General features: G+C 47.3%; 1 protein-coding gene across 5 annotated transcripts in view; it reads left to right on the top strand.

Annotated features, from left to right (window-relative positions):
• Positions 1-18,513, top strand: part of LOC119436883 (nuclear pore complex protein Nup214-like) — a 253,473-nt gene that overhangs the window by 107,074 nt on the left and 127,886 nt on the right. For 4 of the 5 annotated variants that reach the window (XM_049660065.1, XM_049660067.1, XM_049660063.1 and 1 more), the window contains exons 16-17: positions 8,596-8,748; positions 15,479-15,742. In XM_049660065.1, coding sequence (XP_049516022.1) covers positions 8,596-8,748; positions 15,479-15,742 — 417 coding nt within the window. The remainder of the gene's footprint in view (positions 1-8,595; positions 8,749-15,478; positions 15,743-18,513) is intronic. The other variant, XM_037703911.2, reaches the window with a different exon arrangement.

The raw sequence follows: 18,513 nt of genomic DNA, 5'->3' as shown, positions 1-18,513 counted from the left end.
CTGACACCGTTTCAAAACGTCTGCTGCTGCGCTCCTGACGACATCGTTGGGAATTTCGCTGCAAACTTGGGCAATTCTACTTTTTAGTGTGTCTGGTGGGGTGGTCTCGGTTCGATATACGCGGTCTTTGACGTATCCACACAAAAAGAAGTCGAGTGAGTTCATGTCAGGTGACCTTGCAGGCCATGACACTGGTCCGTGCCACCCGATCCACTGTCCTTGGAAGGCATGTCAAGCCAGCGTCGAGCTTGACTACTGCTGTGGGGGGGCGCACCACCATGCTGGAACCATACGTCCCAAAGACCCTTGAGGGGAAGGTCATTGCAGAAATTGTCCATTCGACCATTCAAAATTTCGTCAAGGTAGCGCTGTCCGTAGAGCAAGTGGTCGTAGAAGACGGGACCAGTAATCTTACTGTCGAAAATTCCGCACCAGACAATAAATGACCACTGGTACTGGTGGTGGAATTGTGCCAACCAGTGCGGGGTTCTTCACGCTCCAATAATGGGCGTTATGGAGATTGACCTGTGCGTTTCTGGAAAAGTTTGCTTCATCCGTTCACGGGATGTTGTTGAGGAAGCCTGGCTCATCATTGCACTTGATCAAAATCCATTTGCGGAAGTCCAGTCGTCCTTGGAAATCATTCTCCTCTAACTTTTGGTGGAGTTGAAGATGATATGGATGAAGCTTCGCCTTCTTCATGATCCTCCAGACAGTTGATTTTGACACCTGTACGTCAGCACTTGCATTACGTACGCTAACGTGAGGTTCGGCAGCCATGAACACCAGGATGTCTGTCTCCACGTCTTCACTTATAGTCGAAGTCCTGTGCCTTGTCGTCTTACCCGCCGTGGTGGCTCAGTTAGCTCAGGTGTTGCGCTGCTCAGCACGAGGTCGCGGGATTGAATCCAGGCCGTGGTGGCCGCATTTCAAAGGAGGCAAAATGCAAAAACGCCCGTGTGCTTGCGTTGTAGTGCATGTTAAAGAACCCCAGGTGGTCAAAATTAATCTGGAACCCCCCACTTTGGCGTGCCTTATAATCAGAACTGGTTTTGGCACGTAAAACCCCAGAAAGAAGTGTCTTGACGTCCCCGTCTGCCTTTGCGTCTGGTAAGCCTTCATTTTAGTGGCTGGGCTGCAGTTGTTCTCCCTCCACAGCGCCAAGACTGGTATAACTTTGAGGCCTTTCTCCTATTGCCGCCCGCCGCTCCCAAGGCAAGCACCATATTTGCCTTTTGCTTACTTGCAAAGCGCATTCTTCTAGCCGCCGAAAGACAAAAAGAACAGGTGACGTTGTGTCGGTCCCTTTGTCGTTTGCATGCCTTTTTTCGTGACTCACTCGCGTGCCATGTCAGGATCGGGCACCCAGAGTGAGCAGCGGTGGTGAAGGTGTGTTGCGCTTCGACGTGATGTGGCATATACATATAATTCGCTCCACTTGTGGAATGAAGCTCGAACACTCGGTAAAAAAAAAAAAAGGACAAAAAAAAATGTTCGGATTTGAGTAACTGCTGACCGCAGAACTGTAATCGGGAAGTAAAATGCAATTGTCATGATCTTCTATTTGTTCGCGATCATATCTTACTAGCGAGAGTTGCTGGCGCGTACCTTGCGGCCACCGGAAAGGCCAAGCTCGTCCAGGAACCGCTGTAGAAAGAAGCGGATTTCGTTTCTTGGTCGGTCATCTGGGAGCACTGAAATAGGGCGCTATCAAGCACTTGTTTTTGAATTTCACGGACTTTCTTTAAAGGCAATTACAAGAAGCACCATTAATGGTGCTTAGTTGCAAACACTAGTCGGCTATTTTTTAATGGGATCTACAACTTTCATATTGGCACTTTCTTAGTGAAGGCAATATTTAAAATGTTAGGCAATTAGTTTATACGAATTGAGTTTTCAAAACTAAAAAAATACCGCAGTCTAGGACACGCGAGCCTCAACACCACTGTGTTGGTTTGAGCTTCCTAGCACACTCCGTCGTTTTTAAAACATAGGCTACATTTAGCTGGTACACCCTGTGTGCGTATATATACAGGGTGTCCCTGCTATCACGCAGCACGATTTAAAAAAAGAGGAACGGCGTTAGGCAAAGCCAACCTAGTGCACATTGTTTCCAGTAGAGTGGAATAGCCACCAGTAATATTTTCGTTACTGAGATTTAATTAATTAATTGTAATTAATTATCTAACTCGAAAATTACTGTCCTAATTATCAAAGTGTCAATTAGAAAATTGCAAAGCAACATGAAAAACTCCCGATACAGCTTTCTGTTGCTCAATACGTGCTACATAAAAGTTTTTCCGAGCATGAAAGAAGCCCGCGAATACACGCAAAGCGCCTCGAGCGGCCAGTCGTGCGGCAATTCTGCAGGTATGGCACATATTGCAATTTACCGTATACCTTATGGCACATATTGCAATTTACAAATTGTAGCCGTGGAGTTCACAAGGCACTTGGAATGAATTCTTGGGATGACACCAGTTTCGAGATAATTATTCCCGAACTTTGCGGAGAAATGCATTGGCGTTCCAGTTAGTTCTTAACAAAACGTCGTTCTGTGCATTCAAGTACAAAATTAACTGGAATGCCAATGCATTTCTCCGCAAAGTTTGGGAATTAATATCTCGAAACTAGTGGCATCCTGACAATTAAGTCTAAGTGGATCCGCCTTCCGAACTCCACGGCTACAGTTTGTAAATTGCAATATGGGCCATCAGGTAATTCGTTAAAAACTTATATCGTGATTTTTTTGTTGATTATGCATTTCAATTTTTTGTGCAAGTAATGTCCGTCTCTTCGAGTAGACCAGCTCATTAACTAGAATTAGGCTATCTGCCACAGGCAACCTTAAATAAATTTTGAAAGTGTTCGCTGAAACACACTGTGTGTATATATATATATATATATATATATATATATATATATATATTGTTACGGAGAGATGCGATACGGAATTGCTACGATACGGGAGGACGATTGAAAGTGAGGGAAGACGACGTGAGTTCGGACTGTGACATCATCGGTCCCTAGGCCTCTCGCATCCATCATTTCATTAATAAACGCATCTCTCCGTAACAGTATTGGTCGAGGTGCTGGGTAACGAAGAGAAGTCCAGGACGAACGACCACGGAAGCGCAACATCTGAAAATACGCCGAAGCCGCCGCCTGGCCGGACTACCACCGCTTCCAATGGACACGGTTCCTAACGGTGACAACGCGCTGACTTCGTCTGGCGCAACGTGGCAACATCACATGGCGCCACGGACCTTCGCCGGAAAGGTCGGAGAAGACGTTGAAGAGTGGCTGAACCACTACAGTCGGGTGAGTCGATACAACCGTTGGAATTCGGACACCCGGCTGACCAACGTGCCATTGTTTCTAGAAGGCACGGCGCTCGTGTGGTTTGAAAACCACGAAGAAACTCTAGCCACATGGGAAGACTTCGTGGATGAAGTAAAGAGCTGCTTTGGGGACCCATCTTTGAAGAAGAAGCGCTCTGAGCAGACTTTGATGCAGCGTGCTCAAGTGCCAGGCGAGACTTGCACAATTTACATTGAAGAAATCTTGAAATTGTGCAAGTCTGTAGACCCTCGCATGAAAGAAGAAGACAAGGTCGGACATCTTCTGAAAGGGATTGCCGAGGACGTCTACAACTTCCTCATAGGAAAGGACACCTTGGAGTCTGTCGCCGACGTAATCAAACATTGTCGCACGTTTGAGACTCTCAAGGCTAAGCGCATTACACCTAAGTTTGGTAGACTCGCCAACGTCACCACCGTTGCGAGTGTTGACGTCGGTCCTATACCACCCTGCGATCTCGCGTCAACGATACGACAAATCGTACGCGAAGAACTTGATCGACGTGAAGCTGTCGCCGCGACAAGACCACGCGTCAGCGATGCCTATTTGCCTTACGACGCAACGTGTGCGTCCGTTCATGCCACGGGGCATGACGATGCGCCTCGATCACGAGCACCGGAACGACCAACCTACGACTTACATCGTCGTGATGGCCCGCAGCACGCCTTCAACCAACCACGTACCATGGCGTCATCGTGGGACGATCATCACGAATACACAGAGCCTAGTGGAAGGTTTCGTGATTTGCGTGAGGCACCTGTGTGCTTCCAGTGCGGTGTCCGTGGACACGTGGCTCGATTCTGCCCTGAGCGCCGTCGCGGACAACCACGGTTTTACGAGAATCCGCCGGCGTCTCCTCGACGGAACAATCGGCCCGGTAGTGCTCGCTGGACAAGGGACACGTACTTCGGAAATAGTTTCCAGCAGAACTCCCGTGGTGACACGTTCATGGGCAACAACTACCGACAGAACACCCGCAGCGACTCGCCCGCCTCCGTACGAAGCTTGACGCCCCCAACTGCACGCCGGCGCCGTTCTCCATCGCCTGGTCGCCGTGTCACTTCCCCACCGCCGGGAAACTAGGTGGTGCGGCCGATGGAGGTGAGGTCGCCGAACATTTGTCACAACACACACGCATGCCTCCACCAGTTTCGATGATGCAGAACAAGGTTCACGTCCTCGTAGACGGACTTCCGACGATGGCTTTGATAGACACTGGAGCAGCTGTTTCGGTTATGAGTTTAAATTTTAAATCACGGCTAGGACCCAAAGTGATGTTTTGCTGGGACAACTGTGCCACATTCCGTGCAGTGAGTGGGGAGTCGCTGTACCCTGTCGGGATGTGTGTTGCGAGTGTAACTTTAGGCCACAGAGTGTTCAAGGTGGAATTTGCTGTTCTGGCTAGCTCCACGCACGACGTAATCTTGGGGATCGACTTTCTACGAGAGTGCGGCGCCACTGTGGATTGCGGCGCTGGTGAAATTTTGTTATCCGCTTTTACTGAGGGGTCTCCGCGCTGTCATGGTACCCTCGCCGTCACTGACGATATTTGCTTGCCGCCCCAGTCGATCAAGATAGTGCCCGTTGATACCCCTGCTGTAGACGCTGGGACGTTTGATGTCCTTGTGGAGCCGGTCCCCCTCAACTGCGTCAAGAAAAATGTGCTCGTGCCTCGTTGCGCAATTTCTATTACCGATGGGCGATCCTCATTATGGGTGCTGAATTGTTCTAGTGAGCCTGTCGTGCTACCCAGTAGAATGCGGCTTGCCCTCTTCGAACAAAATGCGAGCAGTCGTTGTATCGCAGCTTTAAGCAACGAAACAGTAGACCACGTGGCTGTCACTCACCCTACAGAGGACAAGTTTCTGGCTATGGTCAACAAGTCGTTGCCGTCAGAGAAGCGCCGAGCCTTGGTCCACGTCCTGGCCAAGCATGCCGCAGTCTTTGATTTTGCGCAGAGCGAGGAACAATTTAATGTGCCAGAGTCACGTACTCGTCACGTGATTGACACGGGATCTGCTCATCCTATCCGGCAGAAACCGTACCGTGTCTCACCTGCAGAGCGCAAAATCATTGCTCAACAGGTGGAAGAAATGCTCAAGAAGAAGGTCATTCAGGAGTCATGCAGCCCTTGGGCTGCACCTGTGATCCTTGTAAGGAAGAAAGACGGTTCTTGGAGATTCTGTGTGGATTACCGACGTCTCAACTCTATCACCAAAAAGGATGTATACCCGCTTCCCAGGATTGATGACGTAATTGACTGCTTGCATTCTGCCTCGTACTTCTCCTCCGTGGATCTAAGGTCCGGTTATTGGCAAATTCCCATGCATTCGGATGACAAGGAGAAAACGGCCTTTGTAACCCCAGATGGTCTGTTTGAATTCAATGTAATGCCGTTTGGCTTGTGTAACGCCCCAGCCACGTTTGAGCGCTTCATGGATACTATTCTGCGTGGACTGAAGTGGGAAATTTGTCTATGTTATCTTGATGACGTTGTAATTTTTGGCCGTACATTTGAGGAGCACAATCGCCGTCTTGACATCGTTCTTACATCTCTTGAGAGAGCTTCACTCACCTTGAATTCTAAGAAGTGTCACTTCGGAAACCGTGAGACTCTGGTTCTTGGTCATCTTGTCGACAAGCACGGCGTTCGGCCTGACCCTCAAAAGGTCGCTGCAGTTAGCAGCTTCAAACAACCGCAGTCACTACGAGAGTTGCGAAGTTTCTTGGGCTTGTGCTCGTACTTCCGTCGCTTCGTGCCTAAATTTGCCGACCTGGCTTACCCCCTGACATGTCTACTCAACAAGGACGTGCCTTTTCAGTGGTCAGCAGAATGCGAGTCATCATTTAAGCAGCTCAAGTTCGTACTGACCTCAGGGCCCTTACTTCGCCACTATGACCCATCTGCTGCAACCGAACTTCACACCGACGCCAGTGGTATAGGCCTCGGGGCCGTCTTGGTTCAACGGCATGACACCATAGAACATGTGGTTGCCTATGCCAGTCGTTGTTTAAGTAAACCTGAGCGCAACTATACGGTGACGGAGCAAGAATGTCTCGCGGTCGTCTTCGCTGTCCACAAGTTTCGCCCGTATATCTACGGACGCCGATTCTCAATTGTCACCGACCATCACTCGTTATGTTGGCTCACCGGACTACGCGACCCATCCGGCCGTCTTGCTCGTTGGGCCATAAGATTACAAGAATATGACTTTGAAGTGTGTTACAAGAGCGGTCGTCGTCACGCTGACGCTGATTGTTTATCAAGGCTTCCCCTTTCGACGACCGAGTGTGACGCAGACAATTTCGATGAATACCTAGCAGTTGTTGACCCTCTATTTCCTGACCTTACCACCTTTCGCACGGAGCAACGCAGCGACACCAGTCTGGCTCCTCTATTTATCTCCGAAGCGAACGGTCAACGCCGTTACGTTGTAAAGGATGGCATTCTTTACAAGCAAAATTATTCTGGCAAGGGTGCCCGTTTGCTTCTAGTCGTGCCGACAAGCTTGCGACGTGATGTGCTACAAGTAATGCACGATGACCCTACATCTGGACATATGGGATTTTCCAGGACGTTTCAGCGCACACAAGAACGTTTCTTCTGGCCAAAGATGCGCCAAAGTGTAGCAGCGTACGTTGCGAGCTGTGAACTGTGTCAACGCTACAAGCGCCCAACTAGCGGCCCTCCCGGACTTCTGCATCCCATCACGCCCCCTGCTTCACCGTTTGAGGTAGTTGGTGTTGACCTGCTCGGCCCTCTGCCGCGATCAACGACAGGCAACCGATGGATTATAGTATGCGTCGATCACCTGACACGCTATGCAGAAAGTGCGGCGATTCGTGTAGCAACGGCCGCTGAAGTTTCACACTTCATGCTCTCATTCGTCATTTTACGCCATGGATCCCCTCGTGTTATTATCAGTGATCGTGGCCGGCAATTTGTTGCCGATGTGGTTGAAGAGCTTCTCCGGCTTTCTACGTCTCATTTTCGTCACGCCACGCCGTACCACCCACAGACTAACGGCTTAACTGAACGGACCAACAGAACTCTCATCAACATGCTTGCGATGTATGTTGATTCCGCTCACAAATCTTGGGACACTGTGTTGCCTTTCATAACTTTCGCCTACAATACCGCAAAACACGAAACCACCGGATACAGCCCATTCTATCTCCTATACGTCCGCCAACCGCGTACAGCTCTCGATTCTATCCTTCCGTTCTCCGAAACCGCCGAAACTTCTCTGGCCGAAACACTTTGCCGCGCAGAAGAGGCCCGGCGCATCGCCCGCCTTCGTACTTTTGCCTCCCAAGAACGCTCTAAAACCCGTTATGACGAGCGCCATCAGCACGTATCGTACGAGAAAGGTGATTTGGTGTGGCTATGGACGCCACTTCGGAAGCGCGGCCTATACCAAAAGTTCTTGGCCCGTTACACCGGCCCCTTTGTCGTTATGGCACGTCTCAGTGATGTCACGTACGTGATTTGTCGACTCTTGTCTACTGGCCGCCGCTCAAGCAAGACCAACGTCGTCCATGTCGCCCGTCTTAAACGTTTTCACCACCGGAACTCCAACTGACTCGGCCGGTGGGCATCGTCTGCAAAGGGGGGAATTGCTACGATACGGGAGGACGATTGAAAGTGAAGGAAGACGACGTGAGTTCGGACTGTGACATCATCGGTCCCTAGGCCTCTCGCATCCATCATTTCATTAATAAACGCATCTCTCCGTAACAGTATATATGTGTGTGTGTGTGCGATTCATAACACTTGTAAATCAGGTTCTGTGTAGCTTGAGCCACTGTAAAAAGGTTTAATATTACCAGTTGCATGTTGCCATATGGCTTCTGATATATATAATAATTTATTGGCTGAACATGGCTCAATTGATTGACAAGAAGAGAAACCCCCGTGCCAAATCCTTTGTTGGGCAGAAATTATATGTGTTGATTGTTATAGCAACATGCAAGGGCAGTTTGGGATTCACTGCTTCTTTATGAATGGTGGAAATTGCCAGTGATGAGCTTGTGTCTTGGTGTGAACAGTGGTTTTTAATGCCAAAGTGGTGTTTATGTAGGTTTTATGGACATCAGAAATACTCAAAGGAGGTTGTTTTGATTTCCCTTGACTTCTTGTAGCTTGCTAATTGTGCAGAATGCAGTGTCATAGCATCTGTGAATAAAGCTTCCCATACTTTTAAACTCTCCTTGCTCTTTTTTTTTTTTTTTCAGATAAAAGAGTTTGGAAAGGAAGTGAAGGCTTTGAAAGAAAAATCGCTGAGCACAGTCATTGAGTCTGCTGGCAGTGATTCCAGCTTGATGGAAATGAAGAAGCTAGGCATCACCTTGGAGAGCACTGCCGAGTGTTTGAAGAGTGACATGGAGGTTTGATTTTCTCTCTTGCTCGTCTTAGTAGAAATTGTATTGTGTGCTTTCAGGTGCTGATCGTGATACAGTTATAGCATCCATAGCATTTCTGTCACCGGGACAAGGAAGAATGGCAGGACAAGATAGCGCACATCCTGTTCTTCCTTAAATGCTTCATTTAAGTCCTATGATCCCTATAACTGTATCAAACCAACTAGCCCAAAAGTCTGTACTGCTAAACACGACTTGCAGAGAAAAAAATTTTTTTTATACAAGCTGTCTAAGTCGACCTCAGTGAAAAAGAAATAGGTCAGTGAAAACAAGGACAGGGTGTGCACAGGTCCCTGGAACTCTTGAAAAACGTTTGAAATTGAAACTTATGTTTTCAAAGTCCTTGAAACTCCTGAAATTTTTTCTCCTTGAAAACCCTTGTATTTCTTGAGTAATACAGTAAGATTGATTAGGTCACTTGCTTTCCGTGGTGGATCAGTGTGGACCTGGCAAACTTACCATTTTGGAAACAATGGTAAAGTAAAAAAAAAAATTTTTAGAAAAAGTGCGATTCGTTTTCATGCCACACACCTTCGCTACACGCGTCCTTTTGCGGCACACCTTGCATGGCACGCCTTCATCGCACCTTCTCGCGCCTATCATTCATCTCCCTTCAACCCCTTCCCTCTCAGCGCTGTTAATTTGGACTCGTGTTTCAGAGGGGTGGAAGGAAGACAGGAGAAAGATGTGCAATGTGGCGCATGGCATAAAGGCGGGTGCGGCAGCTCAGTTTTTTTTTTTTAATTTTTTCCCTTTTAATTTTTAAGAGGAGTATAGAGGATAATTGTCATCTGTCTTGCCCGCATTTCCTTTCTTTAACGCTGCGAGCCCGCTACTTCCCAAGTCACAAAAGGCATGCACATTATCAACGTGACATGGCATTCTAGGCAGGAAAGTAGCAAGTGCTGGGCTTTCAAGAAAGGAAACGCAAGCAAAGGCAGGTGATGATTATAGTTGTGGGACAAGATAAGGGCCCAAAGGGTGCAAACTTTTTTAAGAGTGCAATGCAATGCGTGGGTACGACTGTGCTTCTTTCTAATTAAAATGTTTTGATGTCTGTCACCTCTGCTTTTTTCGTGAAACCTGGTTATAAATATTATCAGCTATAGCAACGAAATTTTCTTGGCACTTGGAATTTTGTTATACGGGTTTACTGTATCAAAATTGACAGCCACTACGAGTGTGCCACGTTCCGCTTTGTACGACGACTTGCGTGGAACTGGAAAACCCCATAGTAGGCGAGCGTGAAAGACACCAGCTCTTGGTGCTGGTTCCACTCCTGTGTTTACGCTGCTTTCTTTGCGCCTCGTTAGGAACTTGAAGTGATCGAGGCTAGACATTTCCAATATAATTTTTGTATCTTGTTTCCCTAGTGCAATAAAGCTATTGTTAAACCTTGATTAATGAACTTCAATAAAACAAAGTTCTCAATATAAAATATATAACTTTTTATAACTTCTGGCACATAAAACATGTACAGTGGAACCTCGATGATACGATCACGGCTAATACGAATTTCCGGATGATACGAATTTTTCTGCGGTCCCGGCCGAGCCCCATTAATTTGCAACGTGCTAGACAACTGTTACGAATCGATTTTCGACCCGCGTCGGTTGATACGAATAAATGCCGCCCCACCGACGGCCGCGAAAGAGAACAGTGCGCAGTCACGCGCTTTCTCCCTTGCTCTTTTGGTGCGGAGGCACGGATGCGACGCCGGACAGCGCGGAGGCCGCGAATGGGCGCGAAGACTTCGAAGCGGTGGCGCTTATGTTGCTTTTCCTCCTTTTCCGCGTGCCATCGGGCAGAGTGGCTGCCGTGCTTCGGGCCGCGTTCTTTTTTGTGCCATTTTGCCTAGTCACAGTGAGCTATGTCTACCGAGAGATGATCTCGGCTGATTCGCGCGGCCGTACGTTGAGGCGCGGGAGCCTCCTTGGCACGTCTTCCGTCGGCTGCGTTATCGGTGCCGATGGCACAGGGCGATTGTGGGTTTCGCTGCTGGAGTCACACGGTGCAAGATAGCGCGGCACGTAATCCACGGTGCAAGGTTGCGCTCGTTCAGTCGGGTGCACCTCCGCTTCTCCCGCTAATCGCCATATTTTTCTTTCCGTAGGAGCGCTTCCATATTCCAAAGGCGTGCTTCGTCCTAAGTTTATTCGCCAACAAGCGACAATTCATCACTAACCTGGGAGGTCTCAGTAATCCGAATTCTGTCTGTCAAGTGAAGACGCCGGCGTGGTTTACGAAGCAGAGAACTGCGGTTGCCATCTTGCCCCTGCCACAGCAGCAGCCAATGGAGAGACGCCTTTCAGCACGGCAGCCAATCGGAGGCCCGCTTTTATCAGAGGGCCCGTGTGACTACCTATCGCAGACCCGCGCTTCTTTGGTGTTTGTGCGTTTTTTAGAAGTTAGCGACGAAGGACAAATTGAGAAGCGGAACGGCGAAACTTTGAGCTTTCGAACGATACCAAGATGGCGGCGCTCGGTGGCGGGAAATACGAGATATGGCTCCGGTGAACTGCGGTGATATTGCGCGATTTAAAGCTGTTTTCTCGCCCTGCGCACTGACGAATTCAACTTTTTCGGGCACTTTCAGTGCGTTTTCAGCCACACCATTTTGATGCAGCGTAGATTAGGCGTTGCAGATACCCAAACGCGTGGTTTTCAAAAATCGATTTTTATCGCGATCTGATCCCCGCGTTCCCCCTTAATTTAGCTAGTTTTAATTGTGTTTCGATGATACGAATTTCGGCTAATACGAATATTTTTCGTGACCCCGTGAGATTCGTATCATCGAGATTCCACTGTATTTTGATCCTCAATAATGTAGCGTGGTTAAACGCGATATCAATATAACGAAATTTCACTGCCACCAAGAATTACTACCTAGACGCAGATGGTCTTTTGGTGGAATTACATGCGGTTGCTTGCAAATACATGTTTTGAATCGTTCTGCGCTGACAGAGAGCAGTTGCCTAAGCGGAGCAACATCTTCGCTGGTAGAGGCAAATTTAACTGGGCATGGCCTCCAAAATCTTGTGCTGCGCTACGCCTAATTTCGGACCTAATAAATGGCCAGTGTGGTGTCGGCGCAGCTGTGGGTACGAGGGAAAATGTGCGAGCGTGATCCGAGAAGGATGTTGACAAGATGCGTGCCATCCTTCTGCACATGCAGGAGGAGGGCGGGGGAGGGTGGGCTAGCGCGTACGCGATCCGTGCACCTTATCTTGGAGGGAGTCTGCGGCGGGTGCAATGGTAAGGCGATCCATGATAGATGATAGTTTCATCCCACTGCGGGCGACGCTATCAGCTGGGGTAGCAGAGTGGACGCGATAGCTTTACAGGCTTCTTACTGTCAATGTAAAGACATCGTCGACATGGCATGAAACAGTATCTTTGGTGACCGACCTTTCAAATTCACCAAAACGATTTTTTTCGCATTGAAATTAGTTTTTGTTTCGATTGCGCGGTAATTCCGAAAGCCTTATGGCAATTTTCCACGCAAGAAAAATCCTTTGGCATTTGTGCTTATTTGCATAAAGGATGGTGCAATTTTCATATTGTTACGCGCAAAGGAGACCGTTTGTAAACCTTACAGATGAAGGGGACCGTTTATTTTAGGTCGCGAAGGTGAGCACAAGAGCAGCTGGCTGGTTGATGCACTCAGCGTTGTCCTCTTTCTCTTTTCCAACCCGGGACCGCAAGCACGTTCACCGTTCCTCGTTTTCCTCACGCGTAACATTCCTCCCGTCGCAGACGAAGCCCGGCGGGCGAGTCAATCCATTTGTCTTGAAGTGAAGAGTTTCAAGCGGGCCACATGGACCACTTGGGTCTTGGCAGCTCTTCTACCACTCGCCATGAGGCGAGCTATGTTATAGGTGACTTCCGTCAGTCTGTTAAGAATCACAAACGGGCCATCGTAGGTGGCCAAAAGCTTTTGGCATAACCCGCGTTTCCGTACTGGAGTCCACAGCCAGACTAAATCACCCGGGCGATAGATTACCGGACGGTGGCGAATGTCGTAGCGTGCTTTTGATCTGTCCTGCGATGCCAAAGTGCGCAAACGAGCGATACGACGAGCTTCTTCGGCAAGGCAGAGAGTCTCGGCGATAGTGGGATTTTCGTGACTGTGGAAAGGGAAAACAGTGTCGATTGTGTACCGGGGTGGCCGTGCGTACAGCAGGAAGAAAGGGCTATACCCGGTAGTCTCATGTTTGGCGGTGTTGAACGCGTACGTGATAAAAGGCAGTACGTCATCCCAGTTCTTCTGGTCGGATGAAACATACATAGATATCATGTTTACAATTGTTCGGTTGGTGCGCTCCGTGAGCCCATTCGTTTGTGGATGGTACGGTGTCGAGTGACGCAAGTGGGATTCACACATACGAAGCAGCTCCTCCACGACATCCGCTGTGAATTGTCGTCCACGGTCGCTGATGATCACGCGAGGCGGACCATGTCGCAGGATGACACGTAACAATATAATTAAATTTTGATATAACAAAGTAAAGTGCTGATTTCACCAACTTCGTTATATCTAAGTTTAACTGTAGTGTTTTGGAAACGTCAGTGAAACATTGCTACATGGGATGCCGCTCTGCACCCTTGAAAAAATTTTGACAGGGCCTTTAAAGGTCCTTGAATATCCTTGAATTTTTGTCTCTGAAACATGTATGAACCCTGCAGGAGCTCCTATAGTTTACTTTTTACAGGTGTGTACACAGTTGTGTACAATGTGTCATGGTGGTCACAAAACTCAATTATGCATCTTAGACGTGGAAACCGTGGCTGCAGTTGCGCTCTTTTTTTTTTTAGATAGAGTGGCACATCTTGATCAGCTTCTGCAGTTAAGCTTGCTTTGCTCCAGCCACTATCCCGAGTTTCTGGCCGTGGTCTTCTTCTTTTCTTTGGAAGTCATGTTCACATTCATATGTTTTTTTTAAGGCTGTATGTATTTGTTACTTAAACAATAGTTTTCAAGAATAAGTCAACATATATAATATGAAGTGTGTTGCATGTGTTGCACATTCTCTTCATTTGCATCTTCAATGCAAACGGAATTTAATTGAAGATAATTCGGGCAACATCCTCTTCCTCATCATCACTTGACCCGACCTCCAAGAGGTTTCTCGGTGCATTTTTCTCCAGCAGCTTCTCTGCATACTGCTTGTTTGCAGCGTCAGGTTCCTTCTTATAAAACGAAGAAAGCAGCGCAACAAAAGCTGCAGGTACTATATTCGAGCAGTTCACTAGGTAGCCGAGTGGAGCCCTGCTCACCGCATGCAAGGCATTCCGAGCACGTCTACTAAACTTTTTGCACATCTGTGGTACTGCAATCAAATTGCGACACTGCATAAAATTCTAAAGTAGCAAATGCAACGGCCTGTTGGGGGTTCACAAACGAGAAAGCATTCATAGAAGTTTGTCACAAAGCCTAAATTGATCATGCATGCGGCTCAGTTAAATGTGAAACATTCTTCAAGACTGCTTAATTGTTCTTTTGCTTGCACTGTACTCTTAAGTGTAACATTTAGTTCAGTTAAGTATTGGTCGAGGGCTGTCAAACTCTGGATGTTCGGCCACAGCGTATTTCGCTTATGATGTGAAGATGAAAAGGACAATGCAGTTTTGCTTGTGCAAGCAAAAACAGTAGTCAAAGAATGTTTTGTACTTTGTGACGTACTGGAAGCGCGACTGTGGAGGCATATCCGATTCCTGGCGATGTTCCTTTATTGTATTCCATTGATCAGGAAGCTCCAGAAGAGATTGAGAAGTTGGCCAGCAGCGAATAAAATCAGTGGAAGGTCACAGTAGTCATTTTTAAGAAATATTGCCTCTCTTTTCGATTCTATTTCTTCAGTCTTCAAGTCGGTTTTAACTTACCAACACCACTCAACCAAAATTATGTTTATCATTCTGCAATGCATCAATTATTGTTGCATGAGCTGTTGTCATTACGTTCCAGACCCTTACCTGCACACCTAAACAATTTGTTTTGGTTGCTGAAATAGCAGTAGAATAGCGAATAGAATTTTCACAGCCATATGCTGCGTGGCTGCGAGCTGTGCGCTGCAGTACAGTTATGTTGCTTATTCAGAAAATGAGCCATGTAAGGCATGATTGGGCTACAAGAGTGGCATCTCCTGAACAAGTGCTCAATTTGAAATCTAAGGTTCAGGTAGATGTCGGTACAGAGATGTACATGCTGTCTGCTTCAGAGGTCTACAGAGTGCAGGAATCTGGAGAAAACTGCACTTCTCCATAGCTTGTCTTTGCTTCTTGCAATGAAGGGACCAAATGGTGTAGTTACACACACAGGTGCAGTTTGCTCCTTTCAGTGCATCATTTGAACAGGATGCTGTCCAGGCATCTGTGCTATAGGACAGATTATGGCTTTTTCGCCACTGATGCCTCGTTAAGGTTTTGAAATTTGCTTTTTAGAAGCAACAAAAGAAGTCCTCTTTTGGCCCATTTGCACGGGTGTGAACCATGTGCTTGCAAAGGAGAAATTGTGCTGCTGCAGAAGCATTAATATTTGCCCCTTATTTACTATTTTGCAGAATCCTTTTTGTAAAACGGAACTGCTTATCTGCTTCTGTGACTAAACGTATGACTGCCGGAATAAGAGCTCTGTGAAATGGCTATGTTTGTCTATCTTTTTGTAGGTTACTAACAGGACTTTTTTCTGCTTTTACAGAAGACTCATGCAGATGTGCATGCCCTACGGAGCCTCGTGTTTGAGACCTTTTCACTGATGGAAGAGGCTCGTACAAGGTGCTTGCGAAACCGTGACCCTCAGTTTGAGGGACTTCTTCATGATCGAGGCCTGGACCCTGTCTCAGCCAGCCGATTGTCGGAGGCGCGGCGCCTGCAACACTATGTTGAGGAACAGCTGCAGGAAGTACATGCACGCCTTGATCTAGATTGGAAGGAGCAGATTGCCCAGCGCTACAACATGCAAGTTCTTTCTGCTACTCTGAAGAGCACCACACAAAATAGATTTCTGGTTTTGATAGACCACACTGTAGTCGTTGTGCACTGTTCAGAGTAACGATAAATTAATCTATGATAAAGAAATGTTACAAGCCAAATAATGGGGTCTAAGGTACAGAGTGTGCCAATAGCTTGTAAACAGTTGTATACAGGCGATACCAATTGTAATGATCCCGTATTAAGTGAACTTTACGCTACTATGAACAGTTTATCTGCACCCATAAAGTTTTGCAAGGATCTTGAGAGAGCAGTCCACTTATAATGACCCAGTGAGCCTGCTTAGTTCGGTTACAACGAACGGATCAAACTGATGGTGTGGGCGTGTCTCGGTGAGCTGAGGGAAACCAGGCATGTCACACTGCGTACGGTGCAGCCAATAAGCACATCACCTGACTTTTATCTTTATCCTTTCTGGCTGATGGACGTGTTGCCACTGCAGTTGCATCACATAGGCAATCATGGTTGTGCTGCATGTAGCAAAGTCGAGGATCTCAACCACTCTGAAGCAGAAAGGCAAGGGCTACATTAAGCAAAAACGGCAGTGGCAAAGTTATGAAGCAGCTAACTTCGGGCTCATAATGTTGAAGATGCACTCTTAAATATTTTGTGAGCGCCATCATGTCGTATGTTCCCATCCATGGTCCTGTAATGTTGCTAAAGTCAAGGACATTTCTCTCTCTTTTGGAAAACTGCAAGAATAAGCTACTTAAGGATTGCTGGCATTTCCTTCTGCTTGATGTCTACGAAGACCTAGTGTGGGACATCAGCTTACCCTTGTGGACATTGCTGATGAGGAACATTAGTGCAACAAAAAGACAAGGCACACAAGAAGGGAAGACAAAGACAAGAGCTCCTAACAATTGTTTAATAGTGGGAAGGGTTTCGCATATAGAGTAGAACCTCGTTCCTATGTTTTGGAAAAACGTTCTAGAAAAAAAGTACTAACAGGGAAAATGTATGATCCGATGTCGCTAAAAAATTTGGCAGGCTCTACTGTACTTGACATCTACGTAAGGTGAAGTGTTAGTGCGAATCATGAGACACCGAGGCACGTCATGCTAGTGGAGCCCAAGGAACTCAAGACGCACATTGTTGTTTTCCTATTGCGTAGTGTTATAAGACTGCGATAAGAAACCGAAATGGAATATGATGTCTACGATGCCGTGAGAGGGAAACATGATGCTCGCTTCACTCTGCCTGCAGCAGGGAACGGCGGCGAGTCTGGGTAATCACCTATTAAAAGCATGCAGTACGCTTCCAACGGCACTATACCTCACATGCAGGGAAACAGATAGGTGAAGGTGCTTATCGCAGTAGGGTTGGCGACGATAACTGTGAATGTAGCGTGCAACAACCTGGGAGCAAATTGGCTGGTACTGGAATAGAAAACTGTGTGCGCCGGCTTTCTTGGGTGAGACGAGCGGGCAAGTATTGCAAAGAAGCTGCTGCGGTGGATGGCTACTGTTATCAATCTCGTGCGCTTCGGGTCTTTTTTTTTACATGGAATCTAGCTATCGGAAAACATTATCATACGATTGCAGTTTGGCGATGTACTGAACGTTGGTGTCAAAAAATAGTGTTTTCCGGGAACGTATAAACCGGTAATAAAAAACGTAACTCTATTAGGTCATTTTTTGTGTTCTCCACCGTGAATGTTGGCGCCGAGAAATTGTACGCAATTAAATGGTATCAACGAGGCTCTACTGTATATCACCTTGTCATGACTACGCACAACAAAAAATACCAGAACATCACAGAAATAACCCATGTACGTCAAAGGCTGTTGCGCAAGAAGTCAACTCTGAGTTAAGTAGGGCAGCTAATGGCTCAGTTACACAACAATCTGTTATTTTTGACCAAGGGGGCTTCCAAAGCAAGTCTAGAAGAAACTTTACGGCATTACTGCACACATATGGTGGCCCACGTTACTGCGTGTGGTTGTGCGCCTCATTTCTCGGACACTAGCATTGTTCGCAGGAGCGATAATGCTTCTTCTATACTTTCTTTGGAACCCTTTCTTTATCAAAAAGAACAAAGATCATTGTATAGGTGAGCTGTTAATCACTATACTTAACTAGAGTTTTCTTGTGCAACAGTCTTTGATGTACATGTGTTCTTCCCTACAATGTCTCTGTATTTTTATTGTGTGCATGCGTGACAAAGTGATATTTACGTGGAACCTTTCCCGCTATTAAACAGTTGTGAGTCGCACTTGACTTTGTCTTTCCTTTCTGCCTGCGTTGTCTTTTACAGCGAAGCTGTTAAGGGCTAGGTTGCCCAGGATCGTGTCCGCGTGTAGAAAAAAACTATCAGGAGCAGCATTTGCTTTGGCTCATGTGCATGGTGGTTTGGCTTCATGTGCATGGTGGTTTCCCGCCAGTTATGCCTTAGCACAGGTGTCAAAACGGATGACGGATGGCCCATTGTTATACCCCTCGCCACCGCCGATGCCTCTTTCACAAGTGTCGCGATACTCGGCTAGACGGTGGCACGTACCACCAATCGTGCCCCTTTGTCTCGTGACGTAGAGATCGCGCTAGCGCTGTTATCAGCAGTTGCCCTTTGGACTCGCTATGGGACAGATGCTCGTTTAACCACATCTTCCAGGATCCTGACGATGCTGTGTAGTGTGCCTCGGCTATGAACGTTGTGGCTCATTCCCTAGTCTATGACGATGGGGCGGACTTGGCGCAGCAAACACATTACTTGGCCATCGCGCCGGGCAAAAACAAGACTCCG

The sequence above is a fragment of the Dermacentor silvarum genome, chromosome 1, assembly GCF_013339745.2.
Source record: "Dermacentor silvarum isolate Dsil-2018 chromosome 1, BIME_Dsil_1.4, whole genome shotgun sequence".
NCBI classification, from domain to species: domain Eukaryota; kingdom Metazoa; phylum Arthropoda; class Arachnida; order Ixodida; family Ixodidae; genus Dermacentor; species Dermacentor silvarum.
The sequence above is the reverse complement of the archived record's forward strand: the minus strand, read 5'-3'. Positions and strand labels throughout refer to the sequence as shown.